We start from the raw sequence: 19,800 nt of genomic DNA on the forward strand, positions 1-19,800 counted from the left end.
AGTAGACGGATCATTATGTGTTTCTACAAAAGTGATTAACCAGCAAATCTTAATTCCTCCTGCCCTCATTGTTGGGTTCTGTTGTTTGTCATAAGGATCTTATCAGGAGGTACATGGGTATAGTTGAAGAAGCCTTTTGCCTCTTCCCACTCATCCCACTTTACCTCCCCTCTGGATTTTCCACTTAAAAATAGTGGAAAACTTTCAGTCTGTTTTCTGCTAAAACACAATAGGCTGTTTCTAGTCACTGCATTTACCGCATAGTGGAAAACAGCCTTCATGTTTTATTTTGTTTCAGCGAGACCCGTGTGGAAGATGAAGAAGACCTCTATGACTGCGTCTATGGGGAAGATGAAGGTGGAGAAGTCTATGAGGATTTAATGAAAGCAGAGGAAGCTCATCAATCTGTAGGACTTTTGCTCATTTTTAAATTTATTCAGAGTATTTTATTAGGAAAGTGATTATTGAAAAATCTAATTAATGTAATTATTTGACCTCCTTGGAATACCTTTTTGTTTGTTTTAGCTTTTCTTGTGTGTAGACGTCACACAACTGTGACTAGCTTGTGTGTCTGGAGATACACACATGGTATTTTACAGGTCACAACAACCATAGGAATTACGTTGCTAGTCTAATCACTTCACTTTACCAAGGAAACCACTCTGAGAGGTAAATGACATGCCAGTCAGCTAAACAATGGCAGAGTGGCAGGAGCATATAATTTAAGTGAATCACGAAATTATCCTCTTACAAAAGGAAATCTCTTACAAAGCAGGTAAATTTTATCCTTGAAATTTAATGTAAGATGAAATATGTGTCAAAGAATATTTGTTCCCATTTGTTCAGTGGTGTTGTGAGGCTCTTTGCTCCTAGCATTTTTACTACTTTATATCCTAGTCTGAGATTCTGTCATAGCCAGTGCATGCCCTCAAAAACTTTATCTGCCATGGATATAATCTAGATCATTCAGAAAGAATTATTGGACTCTCTTTCTCATTTATGTTTCAAAAATGTGAAAAGTTAGTTATTTAGATTATTACTACTATGCTCATTTTTAATTCTTAAGGCTTTTCTTCATCAGCCAGGTGGTGACCTGGGTGTGCCAGTACTTCCCTCTCTGTTTTCTGATCGTTAATAAAGGGCTGTTGAGCTGTCCCGTGCCACATCCACTGGGGAACAGAAGCATCTGTGCGGTGGGAGCAAGCAACCTAGCTGGTGTTGAAGAAGTGTAATAAATGTGTGTTTTAACTCAAAGCAGGAGGTGACAGCCCCCCACACCCCCCCATGGCAGCACTTTCAGAATGATTTTAGATGACATGGTACCATTTCATCCCCTGCATTGTCAACTGCTTTGGTGCTGGCAGACCTTCAGGGTCTCCCCCAGGGATAGGCTCCTCTTACCTGACAGCACTGGGTTGTTGACACAGGAAGGGGTTAGCAGTAAGAATTGCTTAGGTGTCCAGCAAGGTGCAGAGGGCTTATGTGGTTTCTGTCACTTCAAACTCCTTAGATTTGCCACTGAACTTCTCTTTGTTTACAGAAGAGAAAAACGGAGTCACAGAGGAAGTTAACTTGTTCACAGTTTCAAAGCTAGTAACTACAAAACCAGCATTTGAAGTTCATTCTGTTGTGTCCCAGAGTACTGTGCTCCACCAACTCCAAACTTATGGACCCAGAGAAAGAACCAAGTGTTTAGAAGTTAATGTTTGAAAACTATTTGGAAGTGTTTACTCACACATATCTTTTTAATATTTTATAGCCACTTCTGTAGTACATGTGAAACACACTATATATTAAAGAAACTCTTACAGTATTTGTTTCAATATTCATTAACATTTTAAATAAAAAAGATGTTTTAAAGAGAATGTCTACACTCAGAACATTATTACTATTATTATTATTAATTATTGTTATTATTATTATTATTACTGGTGGGGCTGGGGTTTGAACTCAGGACCTTGCACTTGCGAGGCAGGGTCACAGGTACTTTGCCAGTTGGGCTGACCTCCAGCCCTTTATGTTTTAAGTTATTTTTTAGATAAGGTCTCACTTTTTGCTTGGTCCAGCCTTGCACTGTGATTCTCCAACTTTATGTTTCCTGTGTAGCCTGACACACCAAGCCATGCCTGGCAAAAAACCCCAAAAAACAAAAAAAACCTTACTCTTATTTTGGTGGTACTGGGATTTGAACTCAGAGCTTTGTACTTGCTAGGCAGGTGCTCTACTGCTTGAGCCATACGACCAGTCCTTTTTCCTCTGATTATTTTGGAGGTAGGGTCTTACTTTTTGCCCAGGCTGGCCTGGACTGTGATCCTCCTATTTTTAACGCTTCCTGCTGTCGCTAGGATGACGGGTGCACCCCACCACGTCCAGCTTTTTACTGTTGAGATGGGGTCTTGCCAAGTTTTTCTTTTTGTGCCATGGTACTGGAACCTTGATCCTCCCTATCTGACCTCAGTCTCCTGTGTATCTGGGGATAACAGGTGCTTACCACTGCACTCGGCTATTGGTGGAGATGGGGTCTTGCAAACTCCCTTCCCTGGTTAGCTATGAACTTTAGCCCTCCGCATCTCAGCCTTCCTAGTAGCTAGGATTACAGGTGTGAGCCACTGGTGCTTGGTTAAAAAACTTATTCTTACTCACCTGAAACTTTTTTATTTTAGATTTTTTTAAAACTGAAAAAAAAAACTCAGATGTTACAAATGCAGTTAAGTGTATCTTTTAGTTATCTGTTTTATTAGGATGGAAAGTTTAAGAAAAACAAAAATCTTTTTCTTTCTGTCTGCTACTTCTTTAGATCAATATATGAATTTGATTAAATAATTTTGTTTTTATCATTCTAACTGCAGAAATGTCCAGAAAATGATATTAGAAGTTGTTGCCTAGCAGAAATTAAGCAGACAGAAGAAAAATATACAGAAACTTTGGAGTCAATAGAAAAAGTAAGTCGTCAGGTTATTGACCCGCAAATACTTCTTTTGTAGTTAATATGTCAAACTCACCATTTCTGCTGTGTGTGTGTATTCTAATTTTCAGTATAACTTTGCATTTAAAGCCAGGCACAGTAAGGCAAATACTACAAGGTCTCATCCATAGTTGAAATCTAAAGAAGCTGAACTTGTATGAGTTGAAAGTGGAGTAGTGGTTACCTGAGGCTTGGGTGGTTGGCATGGGGATAGCAAGATGGTGGTTAAATCATGTATGATTACAGTTACATAGAGGGGATATTTTAAAAATTGTGTCCAGAATTGGCAAATATATAGACAGAGAGTAGATAAGTGATTGGGAAAGGGGACGGTGGTGTGTGTTGTGGGGATAGGATGGTGGGGTAGGGAAGGAAAAATAGGGACTGAGCATTAATGGTTATAGAATTCCTTTTTCATATGAGAATTTCTAAAACTGATTGTGGTATGGTTACACAACTGTATGAACACACTAAGAAACATTTGATTGCATACTTTAAGTTGGCAAATTGTATGATACAAGAAATACATCTCAGTGCAGCTCTTAAGAAAAGGAAAAGATCTCAAAGCAAATTTATTAATTCCAAAACTACTTACTGACCTTTTAGGAGCAGAATGACACTGTTTTAGGAACCGAGGATATAGCAGTAAAAGCAAAAAATGCATTTTCTGTCTCATAGGAAAGTTTAGACTATAATCAATATGTATGTATGTATGTATGTATGTGTATATGTTGGAGAGTTGGTAAGTTATCTAAAGAAAAACTAAGTTGGGAAAGGGATAGAGGTGGGGAGTGCAGGAATTATTTTATAATTTTCTTTTTTACTGTGGTGCTAAGGTTTGAATTCAGGGCCTTACACTTGCTAGGCAGGTACTCTACACTTGAGCCATACCCTCAACCAACCCCTGGCCATATTTTATAAAGAGTGGAAACAGAAGGCCTCTGTGGTAAGACCGTGTTCAAGCAGAGGAAATTGAAGACATGAGACATGCATATATCCCAGTGAAGACAGTTGTAGGAGAAAGGCCTCCAAGGGAAGAGGGTTCAGGACATGCTGTAGGGAACAACAGTGGTCTAGTGAGTGGACAGAAGGCCAGGGAGCTGGTGACCTACCAGGTTATGTGAGGACAAAAGCTAGAATGGTTTTAGAGGTGACATGCAATCTTTAACATTTTATTCTGGCTTTGGGAGAAAAGGGTGGGAACTGGGAGAAAGATTAGAAGGAAATTGCAATAATCTAAATAACAGACAGTGGTGTATTGGAGATGCCAGAGGAGGTCAGATTCTAGAAATAAATTTTAAAATTAGAGTCAACTGGAAGTGATGATGGCTTAGGCAAAGGATGTGAGAGGAAGAGAGGTTTGAGCAGTGTGTGAATTAAGATGGCTAAGGGTTCACATTGAACTTGTGGAATACATTGAGGAAGATGTTAGATGCATGAGTTGGCGTAGATGGCAAGGGTTGATTTGATATGCAGTTTGGGCCTTTGTCATTGCACGTGGAATTGAAGCCTGTGGGACTTCAAATGTGTGGTGTCACACAAGGGAAGACATGTTGGGGAAGAGATTGGCTACTTTTAGTGAATCCCACATTTAGAGGTTAGCAAAATAAGAACCAGGAGAAAACGTTTTAGCTTTAGGAAGAGAAGTGATGTTTAGGGGAGTGGGAGAGTAAACTGACTAGGGCAATGTAGTGGGACAGTGTAACATTGAGTTTCAAGGTTGTGCTTAAAGCAGTATAGTCTATGCTAAACTTCTCAGACACAGGTACAAAATATGTAGCAAGCTGGATCTAACCTAGATATTTGTTTTCCCAGAAAAGTATAGTGGAGGAAGAGAGGGTCAGCATACAGGGAAGTGATTCTAGTGATGGTTCCTGGAGTGTAAACTGGGTAAGGAGGGAAGAGAGAACTTGAGAATTGAGGGGCCATCCGTGGATTGACTGGCCCAGTAGGGCTGGAGAATTCCTTAAAGGAATGAGCTGTAAAGGTAAGAGATAAGGTTCAGAGAGGTGGTTGCTTGAAACTAACTGTGACACATACTCAGTTGTTGATAATGACCAGGTCTTTAGGCGTGACAAGGACATTTGGGAGCAGATCGAGGCTGGAGCATGGGATTGCTGGAGGTCAGGGTACTGACAGGCCAGGCTTTTGGAAGAGTCATGTTCATAGATGCTGAGGTTGCCAAGAATGAAAGAGCGATGGCAGGCCAGGAACAGAACTTCTTAAGGGATGATGGAAAATGATCCATAAATCACATAAACAGATTACTGATCACAAGAATCTATGTAATCTCCACAAAATACATGGACTGGTTTTATATAGGTCCTCAAATGTATCACTCAAATGTTCCCATTGTTTACCAACTTGGTCAGTAGTGCTCTTTCTTTCTTGTAGAAACATTTATTGTCTAAATCCTTTATTTTATATCTTAAATGATTTAGTTTATGTCTATTTCTCTTCAGCTGAAAAATCCTTATGACAGGGAAAGTTTCTAATTTTTTGTATTTATAATGCTGACAAAAATTGACTTTCAATAAATCTTTGTTACTGATGAAAATTATTATATTGATTAGATCAAGTTAGGCTTAATTATTACTCCCTCCTCTCTCCTGGTAGTATTTCATGGCACCACTGAAAAGGTTTCTGACTGCAACGGAATTTGATTCAGTCTTCATCAACATTCCTGTAAGTAAAAATGCCATCACTAAAATTCTGAAGCACTTCTACACAAGCCTCATTTTCTTAGTGGGTTGCAATTCCTATTTTGACATTCTTTTATATTCCTTAAGAATTTTGATCCTATTTTTACTTCCCAAGTTCTTACAGCCTTACCTTCTTGAAAAACTGATGGCCTGTCTTTAATCAAAAGCCAGTCAGAATGCATGTAGAACAATTCATATGTTAGTCATAACTCGTCATGAAGAGCTAGTGTCAATTAAATAGTCTTGGTTCTACTGTCTGTTTGTCTTCTGGTGGGGCCATGTTCTGTCCCACCCCTTCCTGTTCTTGCTACTTCGGCCCCTGGGACATCCATCACATCCCTCCATTTCTCAGCTTCTGCTCTCTGGGGCCTTCTTTTTCCAGTTGTATCAGTCTTAACTCACATTCCTGATATGCTGCATCTTTATAATTTAACGGACTATTTTAATGATAAAACCTGAGATTTTTTTTTCATATATATGTAAGCACCTTATTATACCTTGTAATCTTAAAAGGGTATTTGCTGAGAAATGTAGAATCAAGCTAAGTTCTGTGCCAAATGAGGTAGCATTAGGCAAGATTTAAACCTCTAGATCTTGCTTTGGTTTATACACACACACACACATACACATAAACGCACATGCATATATATATATGTGTGTGTGTGTGTGTGTATATATGTATAATATATGTATTTGTATTTATAACATAACACACAACACATTTAAATGAGCTTTTATGTACAGGATTCCTTGTATCACCCGAAAAAGTCCCTTCTATTTTGGTTCTGTTATGTTCTGTGTTGTGGAGCACCAGCTGATAAACTCTCATCCCTAATTGAGGCTGAATGAAGACTCAATTGTATCTGGCAGAAAACACTCACAGATCAGATGAAGGCTTGGCATAAACAACTGCACATTCTAGGAAATAGGGATCTTGAGTCTCTTAAATATGGCCACTATAACTTATTCCACAGGCCTTATTCTTACAGTTTTTCCCATGCTACCCAACAAAATGATAGGGTCAACACATTCTGCCCTACAAAGAAAAGAGCTGTGGTGTCAGTCTGTTCTTCAAGGTGCATAGGAAGAGGTAATTAATGGAGGGTTGGTTCCTGGATTTTAATTTCTTCATTTCCTATCCATGACACATATTTACTGCTGAAAATTACTTCCTTATCAGGAAAAAGGTGAAATTCTGACTTTTGAGTTGCTGTAGGAAACTGTTGAGCACGATATATTTGCTTCTTATGTATGTATCATTGGTTACCTGGTTTCAAGTAATTTAGTTGGGTTATTGTTAGCTTAGTACCAGGACACCACTAATTGACCAAAGTACAAATCTACATTTCTGTGTCCCAAGGACATGAATCATTACTTTATTCCATCAATAAAATATTAAGCACTTAGTTTTATTTAAAAATTTACAGTGATTATAAAATGAAAAGCTGTACATATTTTTATACAAAGAATAAATTATACTATAATAACTAGTGAGATAATTTCCTTTTTACTCAGGACATTGAAATTTCTAGTCAGAACTGAAGTTGCCATTTCTTGTGCACGTCTTTTTTCCCTTTCTTCTTGTCTCCCTGCCCCTTTCCTCCTCCTCTTTCTCCCTCTTTTTTTTTTTCATTTATTCATATGTGCATACAGTGTCTGGGTTCCTTCTCCCTCTTTCATTTTTCTCTCCTGTCCCTCCAAGTCCTTTCTCCTCCTGGATCTGTCCCCTCCTTCTCTTTTCTTCATTAATGGTAGCAGGTTTATATATTGAGAAAATTCCTTATAGCCTGAGTGGTGGGTCTAGCAACAGTAGACTCTTTTGGTTTGGGATAGATTTTTGGGTTCTGATTCCAACTTTTCTTTCACATTTTCCCCCCCTAAGGAACTTGTAAAAGTTCATCGGAACTTAATGCAAGAGATTCATGATTCCATTGTAAATAAGAATGACCAGAACTTGTATCAAGTTTTCATTAACTACAAGGAAAGGTAATTTTTACATTTAAAGAAAATGTGGTTATTAGTTTGGAATTTTGGTGAAGATTAGTGTTAAAATGAATAACAAACAGCTATTTCTACTGTTTATTCCAGTACTCCCTGGGTAGTAATTAGAACATGGGATGTCACATCTCAGGGCAGTAGTTTATTTTAAAAGGTGTCCATAATGGTGTTGAGACTTTTGTGTTGCAAATTAAAATGCTGAGGTTGTTCCCCAGGTCTTGTTACTACTGTCACTAAGCCATTTTAACTCTCGGGGTCCTCCTTTTCTCATCTGTAAGTGTTGGGGTAGATTAGCTGATACCTATTGCTTTTTTCAACCCTAATATTTTATAATTCTTTGTTTTGGAGCATTAGATTCATATTCAAAGGCAGTTTCCCTTAGTAGGTTAAAAATAAGACTTCTGAATGACTCACACGAAGTAGAATTTTCAGCAATTTTGACTAAAATGTAATGCTCTCTCATTTAAATCAAACATTCTGGTTCTTAGTACTAAGTGGTTAATGAATTGCTTCATGTCAACACTTATGTAAATATTAACAATTTATTTGTCATTTTCTCCAGTGGATAATTAAAAGAAACAATAAACCCAACTGTTTGCAAAGTATCTGTTTTGTGGACTATCCATGAGCGGGCTCAGACGACGTGCGGTGTGAGCCCTCTTCTACCCCACACCGCTTAGGCCTCTCAGCCCACTTTCTGGATGATGGATATCCCTTAATTAAAAAGTAGCAAGGAGTAGGAGGGTAATTAATGAGTGCAGGCATGCTGATTACAATAAAATTGGTGTAGAAAATAAAACTTCTGAGCATGAGTAGACAGTAAAATGTTTGTGTTTAATAGGAGCTTAAAAAGGAAATGTGTACACACATGTATACACATATATTTAAATGATAATGCTCATTGAGCCAGATTGTAAAATCTACCTGCTAGAAAAATGTATTTGGAATTAATCCTATTCAGATTTGGAACCAAAAGCAAGTGTGTAAATATGAGTGACCCTCATTCTGTGACTGTGGATGTGATTGTATTGAAGAAAAGAATTTCTCCTGCTGCTTTGCTTTTCTCTAACTGTGGTTTTAAAGAGATGGAATTCTGCCTCACCCCCTGCTCCATGATTGCTTCTTTTTGCCTGACAGATTTCTTCCTCTATCTCCTTCCTTTTCAGATTGGTTATTTATGGGCAGTACTGCAGTGGAGTGGAGTTGGCCATCTCTAATTTAGACTACATTTCTAAGACAAAGGAAGATGTCAAATTGAAATTAGAGGTACTTGTTTCTGACCTAAAGTAAAATGAAATGAAAAGCAGTGTATTCTCCTTCCTGATGAATGCAAGAGTACATTTCCCTGTGCATTCTAAATATTTCGTGTCAGTTTTATAAAATATTTTAGTAGACAACTCTATAAAATGATAACATAGGCATAGGCATAGTAACTGTCACAAATCTAGCTTTTATGACTCTGGTCTTCATATACATTATCTGTTTAGGTCTTTGGACTCTGTGAGGTGCATAAAATTAAGTTTCTCTGCTTGTTGGTGAGAAGGCTGAGTTTGGGGATATTAGAGTAACTTACCCAGGGTGACCTGGGTAGTAAGAGGTGTAGGATGAGTAAGATGATTTTTTTTCTCAGCTTAAAAGCTCCCCTTCTGACCAGGGTCTGATTTGGAAGTATTTAAGAAGGTACCGCAATACTCCGACATTACGCTGTTGGAGATGCCTGCTGCCAGCCCCAGTGTGATGGAGGGAAAGCATCTTTATCCATGGTGTCTCTGCTGGCTTCCTGTTTTCTGTTTTGTGGTTATTTTTGTTTGTATTGATTTTTTTTTTTTTTGTCTTTTTCTTTTCCACTTGGAACCAAGAAAACTTGTGGTGAAGGGTAAAAGAGCCTCTTTACCAGTCCTGTAAGCCTGGCCTGGCTTATTTTATTTTCCTTTCAGTTACAATTGAGTTTAAGCTAAGTGTGTCAGAATGCTTCAGAGGAGTTATTTCCACCCTGTATTTATTTTCAGTGCCAATAAGCATTTTACACCTGTTTCTAGCCCCAGTATAACTAAGGCCAGTATTCTGGTTTCTTTATATCCTGAACTTATAACTTAAAGGAACTGATTTTTCTTTCCCCAAAATTTCTATCACATACAGATTTTTAGATGTAAAATTTCCTGTTCCTAGCAGAAACTTTGTTTCTGTTGGGATGGCTTGATATAAGAAGTACAACCTCCATTTTCCAAGGAGCTGAAAATGCAGTGAGAGAGATGAGATCCACTCATTGTAAAAACAGCTTAACCTCCTATTTGAGACCCATGACCCAAAATGCTGTACAATCTGTAGAAGCAAGAAATCAGTTGAAATAGTTATCCTTCAATGAACTGTGATAAGTGATAAGACACAAACTAACCCGTCAAGATGTTTCCCTAAGATCTGTAGTCAGACATACCTGTTAAGTCACTGAGACCATTAGAATTGATGGTTTTTGCTTCACAGCTCCTGGTAGTATGTATTTCAGTGTGCCAGAAAAGCTAAGTGTAGGCCAAGGGTAAACAAACTTGTGAGCAGAAGTACTTTCATTGTTATTTTATTTTCAGAATTATTTTTGGTAGCATATAACACTTATACAAAGGGGTTTCATTGTGATTTCCAGATGTGTATAATAATGTACTTTGATTATATTCTCCACCTATATTACTTTTTCTTTTAAAGTAATTTTTATTAGAATATATTAATCGTGCAAAGTGGTTTCATTTTGATATTTACACACATGCGTATAATGTACTTTGATCAAATTCACCCCAGTATTCAGTGTGAGTATTTTCTTAAGCACAACTCCTCAGTGAACTGAAAAAGCCTTTGGTCTGGGATGTGAGGATTTTGAACGTAAAATGTTGCTAACTAACAATAATGTTTTTATGATACTTTATTGAGTTTTTTTTTGATTGTGAAAAATGGTAAACTTAGGAAAGTTATTAGTCGAACCGACTTGTCACATAACCAAGAGTTACCAAATTTCAGTTTTCAATGAAGAAGCAACACTGTTTGAAAGCAAACTTTTAAGAAAGGGGAGTGTGAGATTAAAAAAGTAAAATCTTAGGCTTTAAAAAATGTTGAGTAGAGTTGTACTCATTTATATTTTGGCAAATTTTTCATTTCATTTAGTTCAATAAATATTTATTAAGCAAATACCAGATTCTTAGAGGCTCAAAGGATGTTTTGAGGAAGCTGTGATGTACAACAATAATTAAATGGCCACAGGCACACACTTACACAGACAAAAGGAGGGAGGAAGGAAGGGAAGGAGAGATAGAACCATTTTGGTTGGAATTATTCCTAACGGCCTAGAAGAACATCTTGTACGGAGGATGATGGATTTATTGAAGGCTGGTAAAAGCACAGGATGGTTGGACAGAACTGAATAATTCAAAGCACAAAGTGTGGAAGGCTCATGGCGCCTCATGGGTAGAGTCTTGCTCTTGATGTCTGGTCCCTAGGCACGCCGGGAAGGTAGAAGGTTGACTGATAAGGGTGAGCTGAGAAAGACCCTGAAGGGCCATGAGATTTCACCAGAGAAAAATAATTTTCATTCATAAAGTAGAATTTACATTTGACTCATACTTGATCAGAAATGCTCTAAGACTCGTTTGTTCTTTAATTGAAGATACTTGCTATTATTTAAAGAGGATTGTTAAGGAGGAGAGCAAAAATATTTATTCTGTAGTGGGCTGTTTCTTCACATTGCATCTTTTAGTGTTTATGACATCCCTTGAGAAAACTAACAAAAAATTGAACTATTTCATTAGGAATGTTCCAAAAGAGCAAATAATGGAAAATTTACTCTTCGAGATTTGCTTGTGGTTCCCATGCAACGTGTTTTAAAGTATCACCTCCTTCTCCAGGTATGTGACTTGAAAGTATCTGTTATTCACTTACTTATCCAACAAAACATTAATACTCCATGCATTAGGCCATATTCCCTTAAAAGGTCAAATTGTTATTATCACTAAGTGGGAAGTGTCTAGAACAACTGGACTTTTTTTTTCTTTTAGCAAAGATGATTCTACATTTGCCACAAAGTCACATTTTGTGTCCTTCAAACAGGATTGGCTTTAAAAATGAGGCAAAACAAATAAAAATATCCCTGTAACTAAGTGTTCTGTAGCTAGCAGTAATCATTTATTAGTATGTCAAGGCATCTGAATTTGGGCAGATTAGTTATATTAGATGCTTTACCTTATAAAAAGAAGCAAAAGAAGATTGCATGTGGCTTCTTTCTGCATCTTTTTTATTGTACTAAATTGTAATAAGACTAAATTTATTTTGAAATGATTCTTTTTATAACCCACAAAGCTTATGGTTTCCACGGTTAGTCCTCTAATGAGGGTGGAGAGTCTTATAAATTTAATTTGATAGCTATACCAGGAGACTCATTAGTTCTGCTCCAAAGAAATGTCTTACTGTATTAGTCTGTCAACTCTGCTGATGCTTGTGAAATGTCATTTTTCAAAAGATCTACTACCTGTATGTGAAATATAATTTTGAGTCTGCTGTGCTTTGAACATCTTGTGTATTGAAGTTCTTGAACTGTAGCTACAAAATTATTAGTCATCTCTATTTTTGTTCTGAGAATCAGAAAAATTCAAACCCTGATTATTCCTTAAAAATGCATTAAAACATTTATGAGACCTAAACCCAAGCAACCTAATCAAATTGGATTTTATGAACAAATAATAAGGAAGACATAAGCAATCAGCTTTCCAGGCATCATAGAACTAAAAAATGTCTGAAATACGGTAATAATTTATTTTGTAACTTTGGCGTAGTCAAATATTGATTGAAGAATTTAGAAGGTATAATTTAAAAGAAATATCTATTTTAATTCTTACAAAGTTTTACACTGACTTAAAATACTGTAAAATGCAACTATATTTTTTGAAAGTGAGTGAGATTCCCCCTCCAAATTTCTCTTGGATTATTTTGTGTTTTAAATTTCAAGAGTATGTTTAAGTTCTATGATGGCTTTCTAAAATAGGCAGCTTTATAAATTTGTGTACCACATGTAGGTAAGAATTCTAGAAATGTTATTTCCATCTCAAAATAGCAGTGGGGACAGTATCTGCTGACTAGAAACTTGTTGAACAAATGTGATTATAAATTTTTACATCTTGTATTAACCACTCTACTTTTATGGAGAAGTAACTTTTGAAATGCTTGATATTTTGAAATCATGGACTATGAAAATTAGAATACTTTATAGTAGGGGGGGCTGGAAACTTTAGGATTTTTTGCTATTTTACTTGAGAAAGTAGAATTAAAATTAGAAATAAAAGATTAGACTTTTGATTCTAAATACCTTTTATAGGTCCTATTTACACAGGAAGCAGTTCTGGCACTGAATACATTCAAGATTAGTGTTTTGGTCTGGGGGGGAAGATCTAGGATTTTGAACTCAGTGCTCTACGACTTGAGCTATGCCCACTGTCCTTTTTTGCTTTAGTTATGTTCCCAGTAGGTTCTTGTGTTTTTTCTCAGGCTGTCCTGTCCTGTTATCCTCCTATTTATGTCTCCTGCATGCTACCACATCCAACCTTACTGAATGAGATGGGGGTCTCAGTAACTTTTTTCCCAGGCTGGCCTTGAAACACCATCCTCCAGATCTCTGCTTCCAAGTAGCTGGGATTGTAGATGGAAGCCACTGTGCCCAGCCTCATTAAAAATTCTTGAGTGGCTCCCTTATGCTAAACACAGCTTAGCCACTCACAGTATGACAGGCTCTATACTGATAAATTCACCAGTTAGAAGGGAAAGATGAAATGTAATCTAAGAACAACACAATATGATAAGTGCACAGAAAGGACAAAAGTGACACAAAGAAGGCTCTCAATAACTGTCTTAAGGAGGCTGGAAACCTGAGTAGATCCCTCTCAATTTCACAGAGGGTGTTTCTTAAGTTGGGTTTTGAAGGAAGAGTCAAAGAGAGGAAGATTTTCTAAGAAGAGAAAAGAACATTTTTCTGTTGGATTAGGTACTAAAACATCATTTGAGGTTTGCAATTAATTTGGTATGAATAGAATATAAGTTGTTTGTGTGGAAGTTAGAGAGAGATAAATTTCCAGAATTCAGATCTCAAGTGTGACTAGGTCAGTATAGACAACAACTCAGGAGTTTGTGGAGTATCACAGGAGTCTACATAGCATAGAGAGAGGTTCTGACTTGCATTTTAGAACTCTGATACCAATAGAATGAACAGGCTGTCATGAGGAAAGACTCTAAGTTAGAAGTCTAATCAAAGCCCAGTGTATTAACGTGTTTGAAAATGGGCAAGGAGCTGATCTAGGTAGCCACAGGGAGGGTGGGTCCCAGGACAGGACACTAATTAACAATAGGACATGGTGAGGGAAATGCAAGGGCAGAGTCTGGGACACACTTTGGGTTTTGACTGAAGTAATTACCCTGATGCAAGTGCCAGTACTTAGTCATAATCAGGACCAAGAGTAGGGTTCCCAGTGAAGATGCACTGAGTCTGAGGCATGTCGGATTTGAGGGCTCTGTGAGATGCCCAGGTAAAGCTATTTGCTGCATGTGGGATGAGCAGATGCATTTGAGAATGATTGCCTCATGATGCTGGCTTATGTTGATGTCAGTTGTAATAGAATCTGTAGAGCATGCAAAATAAAAAAAAGAGGGACAAGGTTGAAAATTGTAGGGAAAAGTAATTTTCTAGAATGTAGATGAACATGAAAGACTGAGTAGTAGGCAGAAATTTAGGATGTATTTTTTTTAAAAGCCAGTGACAGCAATGACAATAAAGAGAAGCTCTTGATATCCCTGAGATGAAGGGGGATGTGGGCAGTGGAATCAAAAGCTATAGAGAAGCCATGTGTGATTGTGAGTAACAGGTGTCAGCTCAGTTAGCCATCGGGAGATCTTTCATAACCTGTGGGAAGCAGCATTGGTGTAATGGTGGGACAGAATTCCCATTGATTTTGACAAGAAAATGTGTCTAAGCATGTTTTGTGCTCTTTTGGTGTCAATTTGCTGTTCTTACAATTTGAAGTTCTCAAAAAAGATGGAGCCTAGTGGCATAAAATTTATCACAGCCTGACAGTGGTTTATTTTTAATGTGTTTTAATTTGAGGAAAGTAGCACTCACCTGTACCTTCCACACAGGAACTGGTCAAACATACCCTTGATCCTGTTGAGAAGGCAAACCTGAAACTGGCTCTTGATGCAATGAAGGTGAGAAAACTGTAGCAGTAATTTGTTTATATTTTTTTATTCTTGCCTAAAAACAATAGAATTCAAATTGCTTATGTGAACATATGGTATGCTAATATAATATGAGTTTATTATTAGTGGGGAGAGCTGTATAATTTTTATTGAAATAGATATCCTTACACAGATTTCATTGCTAGACGAAACACATGAAACCAAGACATATATTAAAAGAACTCTTCTGCAAGTTTGCCAGCTGTCACAACCTTCAGGAGTGATTCAGTAGAATGGTTTTGTTTCACATTCTTCTTGTGGTAACTAATAGAAAACCATAAGCTGCAAGCCAGCCGGTGACTTTAGGGACACCCCCATGACTCAGTTTCCTCAGATATCTCAACACCAGCTTACCGTTGTTGATGTTATGCATTATATAAGTGAATTTCACTTTGGGTTTCTATTTTCAGTTAAATGTGAAAAATCAAGAGGTACAGGTAGACGAAATCAGATGTTTTAACCATATTGGGGAACACATCAAGTCCCAGCCTCCACATTATGCTTGATCAACAAGACTTTGAAAGAAATAATTAATAATTGCCCATAACTTAAACATCATCAAACATTTGTTCTTAAAAATCAAGACGGCAGTGTGGCAGTGCTCAGAACCATGTATAGTTACCTATTGTGTCCCTGTACCAGTTTTAGAGTTAGCTCTGTTGTTCAGCTGTTCTTTGTGTCACTATCCAGACCCATAACACAATAATTTATTTTTTACCAAAAAAAGGTCCGACCAAGTGTCCTATCTTGAAAGAGGTAGTTTATGGATGCATCCTGTGGAAAAAAGTTAGAAACAAGGTTAGGAATTGCTTTTTGCAGAGTTGTATTCCTGCAGATGAATTTAAGAGGGCAGAGAAAAAAAGAAAAAGATCTCAGAAAACAGAAGAATCTGGAGCACATGAAATAAAAATAGCTAGTTACAGTATGGGAAGATTAGCTAATGTTTCCTCAAATATGAGAAAAGCCATTTTAAAATAGGTGAAGGCACATGGAGAAATATGGCCAGTGGTCTTTGTTCACTTTAATTCATTTTTTGTGCTGTTTAGTTCCTTGCCTCTCCTTTATTTCTCCTTTAATAACTCTTTACAGTTGAACCAGCCACCTTGACTGAAGGCTCTCAGGAGCAAACAAGACATTAATTGGTTGCAGAGAACAATCTTGCTTAGGTTGACTTCCAGTTACGTTTTGCTCCCTGCTAATCCTTCGTTCTTTCCTTGCTCTAACCTGTGTACAGATACAACTCTACCAAGGTCAGGTGTCAGTGTGCTTGGAATTTACCCTCTCTGACCTAGTTTCCCTTTGCTGCTTTGCATAGCAGCATGTTTTGTTTGCATGTTTTATTCTTCTCAGGGGTGTGGTAAATGACAACTCTTTAGTCTTCCCAGCTGCACTCCAGACATTATAAAATTGCCTTTGAGATGCAGTTTTGATTCACCAAGTATTTATTTTATTGTCATTGAAAAGTTATGGCGGTTACTTTGACCACTAATGGAATTAATGATGTGTTTTCTTTCAAAGCAGTTCGCATCTCTTTTCTAATCTTCGTGTGCCTTCTTTTTGTACCCTTCTCTTTATTCTTTAGGACTTGGCACAATATGTGAATGAAGTGAAAAGAGATAATGAGACCCTTCGTGAAATTAAGCAGTTTCAGCTATCTATAGAAAATTTGGTATGTAATTATCCTTCTATCCAGCTTTCCCTCACCCCCAAGTTAGGGGAAATTCATTCTTGAAGAAAAGATAGATTACCTTCAAGTTTCTGCTGTTGAAGATTTTTCTCCTGATTCTTCTTTTTGACAGCATTCATACTGATACCCTGTAGCACCTATGAGTCATCATCGTCCCAGAACTTCTGGCCATTGCCTGGCTCTTCCTCTGTCACACTCTGCCTCTTCTCCCAGTAGTCCGAATTCCAAACATGGGAATGCTCACATACTCGTATCACACACATTTATGGGGTGACCTCTGTTTACCAGATGCTTTGCTGGGGGGGTGACTATAAATACAAATAAAATTGTCTCCTGGTTAAGCATGCAGTCAAGACCCAGTTTAAAAATGGCATATTGAGATGGATGCTCTAACTGGGGTGCTGTAACAGGATAATAAGGGGAACTTTCTATGACTACAAAAAAATCCTCTTACGTCACTAGTCTTTTAAACTGAGACCTAAAAAACAAGAGGCCACAAGAAGATCTAGGGGGAGAGTGATTCAACTAGAAGACTTAGCAAGGCGAATGCCCAGAGATGGGCAAGAACCACTTCTGGGTATTCAGGAAACTCAATTGTAAAGAGTGATTTGAATCCAGAGTGAATGGGAAGGTAGTGAGCTCTGAAGTGTGAGGGTGGAGAGGTTCTGCATCACACAGCCTCATAGACCAAGGCCAGGGCTGAGATTTCATTGTGACTACTATGGGAAGCTAGTGCACAGTTTCTACCGGGGAATATCTCAAAACTCATTTACATTTTTCTAGGAGACCCTTAAGTAGGCAGTCTAGTCAGCAAGCAGGCTGTTGGAGTGGTTTCCAGACAGAATGGAAGTTCAGATCAACCTTTGGGCAGTACAAATAGAGAATAGATTTAAGATGCTTTTTTTTTTGGTAGAATGATTTCATTGCTGCTTCCTCTGAACCATCTCGAGCCTACAGTCACTTCCCCATCCAAGACACCATCATCGAGCTCCTTTCCCATCCCAGTAGCCTCTAATCAAATCTTCACATAGTTGAAGCTCCAAATGGTGGATTTCTCAATTTACTCAAGTCTGTTCCAAACATGTCAAGATTTTCTGTTGCTTCCTTCAGAGAGATTTATATCCCTCAGTGGTCTGGACTTAGACTCTATTCCTGAACTCATATTCCACCGTAGTTATTAGAATCTCTGGTGTTCCATGCATTCGTGTAGTCTTCTCTTTGATTATAGTCTTCTCAAAGTCTAGAGCTCCTTTTCTCACTATTCTCTATTTCCTTCAAGGTCTAACCTAAAATAAATCCTGTTCTATAATCTCCCATTATCCTTTCCTCTTCAGAATAATACCTACCTGTGGCTAACTATTATTAAAAATTGTAGTAAAATATATATAACATTAGATTTGCCATTGTAAAAATTTAATTATATAGTTCTGGGACCTGAAGTACACTCACAGCATTTTGTATCTGACCACCATCAATTCCCAGAACTTTTTTCACCTTGCAAAACTGAAACTGTACTCCCTATTCCCACAGCCTCCCTATTCCCCTCCCTCCAGCCTCAGGCTACCAGGCTTCTACTCTTACTGTCCAAGTAAGAGTCCAATTTTTTTCTTTTGCCCATAGATATCCATTTTATCCAGGACTATTTGTGGAAAAGACTTTTTTCCTGTTGAATGTTCTTGGCTCCCTCGATGAAAATAATTATGGCCATATATGTGAGGACTTGTTTCTGGGCTCTCTGCTATTCCATTGTCTGTATGTCTGTCTTTATGCCACCACTGCACTGTTTTGTTTACTGTAGTTCCATAATAAGTTTTGAAATCAGGAAGTGCAAGATAGCCAATTTTGTTTTTTTGTAAGTTTTTGTCATTGTTTTGTTTTGGCTATTTAGGGTCCCTTGAGGTTTCATATGAATTTTGGGATGGAATTTTCTTTTTATCATCATGTTACTGATGTACTGGGGGTACGTTGTGATATTTAAGCAAAAATGCTTACAATATATCTTAGTTAAGTTCACCCCTCCATCATTCTCCTTTATTCGCCCCCCCTACTCTTAGAATAGTTCCAACAGGTGTCATTTTTCCATTTTCATACATATGTACATACTATTTTCTATTTCTGCAAAAACATCACTGAAGGTTTGACAGGGAGCATTTGTTTTTGTCCTTTCTTGTAATATAGTTAAGTAACTACACATCTGTGCCATTTATTACAATGGAATATGTAGATGTCAGTGATAATCTTAACAAGTGCTATAAATGCTCATACATACTTCTATTAAAATACTTTTATTGTCTTCCTCGGGGAAATAGCTCATTGTTTTTAATCATTAAGTCAGAAGCTCTTAGCCCAAGGAAGCCATCTCTGACTCTCTAGACCAAATTAGATCTCCCTTTCTATCCTCTGCCTTCAGGGCAATTGTGCATTTGTAATTGTGTGCTTCTGTGAGTATTTGTCCCCACTGGACAGTGTGTTCTACAAGATCAGGGGTTACATATTTTGCCCTGTGTTACAGTGGGTGCCATGACAAGGAGCAGTCCCTGGAATTGTCTTGTGGTTTATATTTTTCTAGTTGTTTCTCTCTTTTGCTCTCTAACTTCCCTTTTAAGATTATAAGTGAAATTAATTAATGTCCCTAGGGTACCCTTGGATTTATAAAGGACAGATGGCATTTGAAAGTATATCACGTAGTTCTGAGCTTTTTAGATTAAAGTGTGCTGGAAAATATGTAAAAATGATAAAATTTATAATGTAATAAGATAGTTGTCCTGGGAAAATATTTTTATTACAATTTATTTCTGTTTTTTTATGTGATTATGAAAAACTCTGACATACACATTTCATATTTTATTTTATTTATTTTTTTCACATTTCATATTTTAGAACCAACCAGTTTTGCTCTTTGGACGACCTCAGGGAGATGGTGAAATTCGAATAACCACTCTGGACAAGCATACAAAACAAGAAAGGTGAGAAGAGCAGTGCTTATTTTAAACATTGGCAATTAGTACTGCAAGACTGAGTACAACCTTTAAACAGTAAACAGGTTTTCCATAATGAAGGGGCTGGAGAAACAAGGAACAGACCAACCTGTGGTTCCTAAAATTTTCAAATATAGATATTATGGGTGTTTCTCTTTCTGTTCTGGTATCTGCTGTTTTGTCTAAGAAAGCTCTTAAGAAGGAAATGAAAAA

At 37.4% G+C, this 19,800-nt stretch overlaps 1 protein-coding gene across 3 annotated transcripts in view; it reads left to right on the forward strand.

Annotated features, from left to right (window-relative positions):
- Vav3 (vav guanine nucleotide exchange factor 3) overlaps positions 1-19,800 on the forward strand; it is a 341,328-nt gene that overhangs the window by 160,022 nt on the left and 161,506 nt on the right. For all 3 annotated transcript variants that reach the window (XM_074050867.1, XM_074050865.1, XM_074050866.1), the window contains 9 exons: positions 299-407; positions 2,850-2,942; positions 5,582-5,650; positions 7,550-7,653; positions 8,832-8,931; positions 11,457-11,552; positions 14,824-14,892; positions 16,505-16,591; positions 19,490-19,575. In XM_074050867.1, coding sequence (XP_073906968.1) covers positions 299-407; positions 2,850-2,942; positions 5,582-5,650; positions 7,550-7,653; positions 8,832-8,931; positions 11,457-11,552; positions 14,824-14,892; positions 16,505-16,591; positions 19,490-19,575 — 813 coding nt within the window. The remainder of the gene's footprint in view (positions 1-298; positions 408-2,849; positions 2,943-5,581; positions 5,651-7,549; positions 7,654-8,831; positions 8,932-11,456; positions 11,553-14,823; positions 14,893-16,504; positions 16,592-19,489; positions 19,576-19,800) is intronic.

The sequence above is a fragment of the Castor canadensis genome, chromosome 12 (assembly GCF_047511655.1).
Source record: "Castor canadensis chromosome 12, mCasCan1.hap1v2, whole genome shotgun sequence".
In the NCBI taxonomy this organism is placed as follows: domain Eukaryota; kingdom Metazoa; phylum Chordata; class Mammalia; order Rodentia; family Castoridae; genus Castor; species Castor canadensis.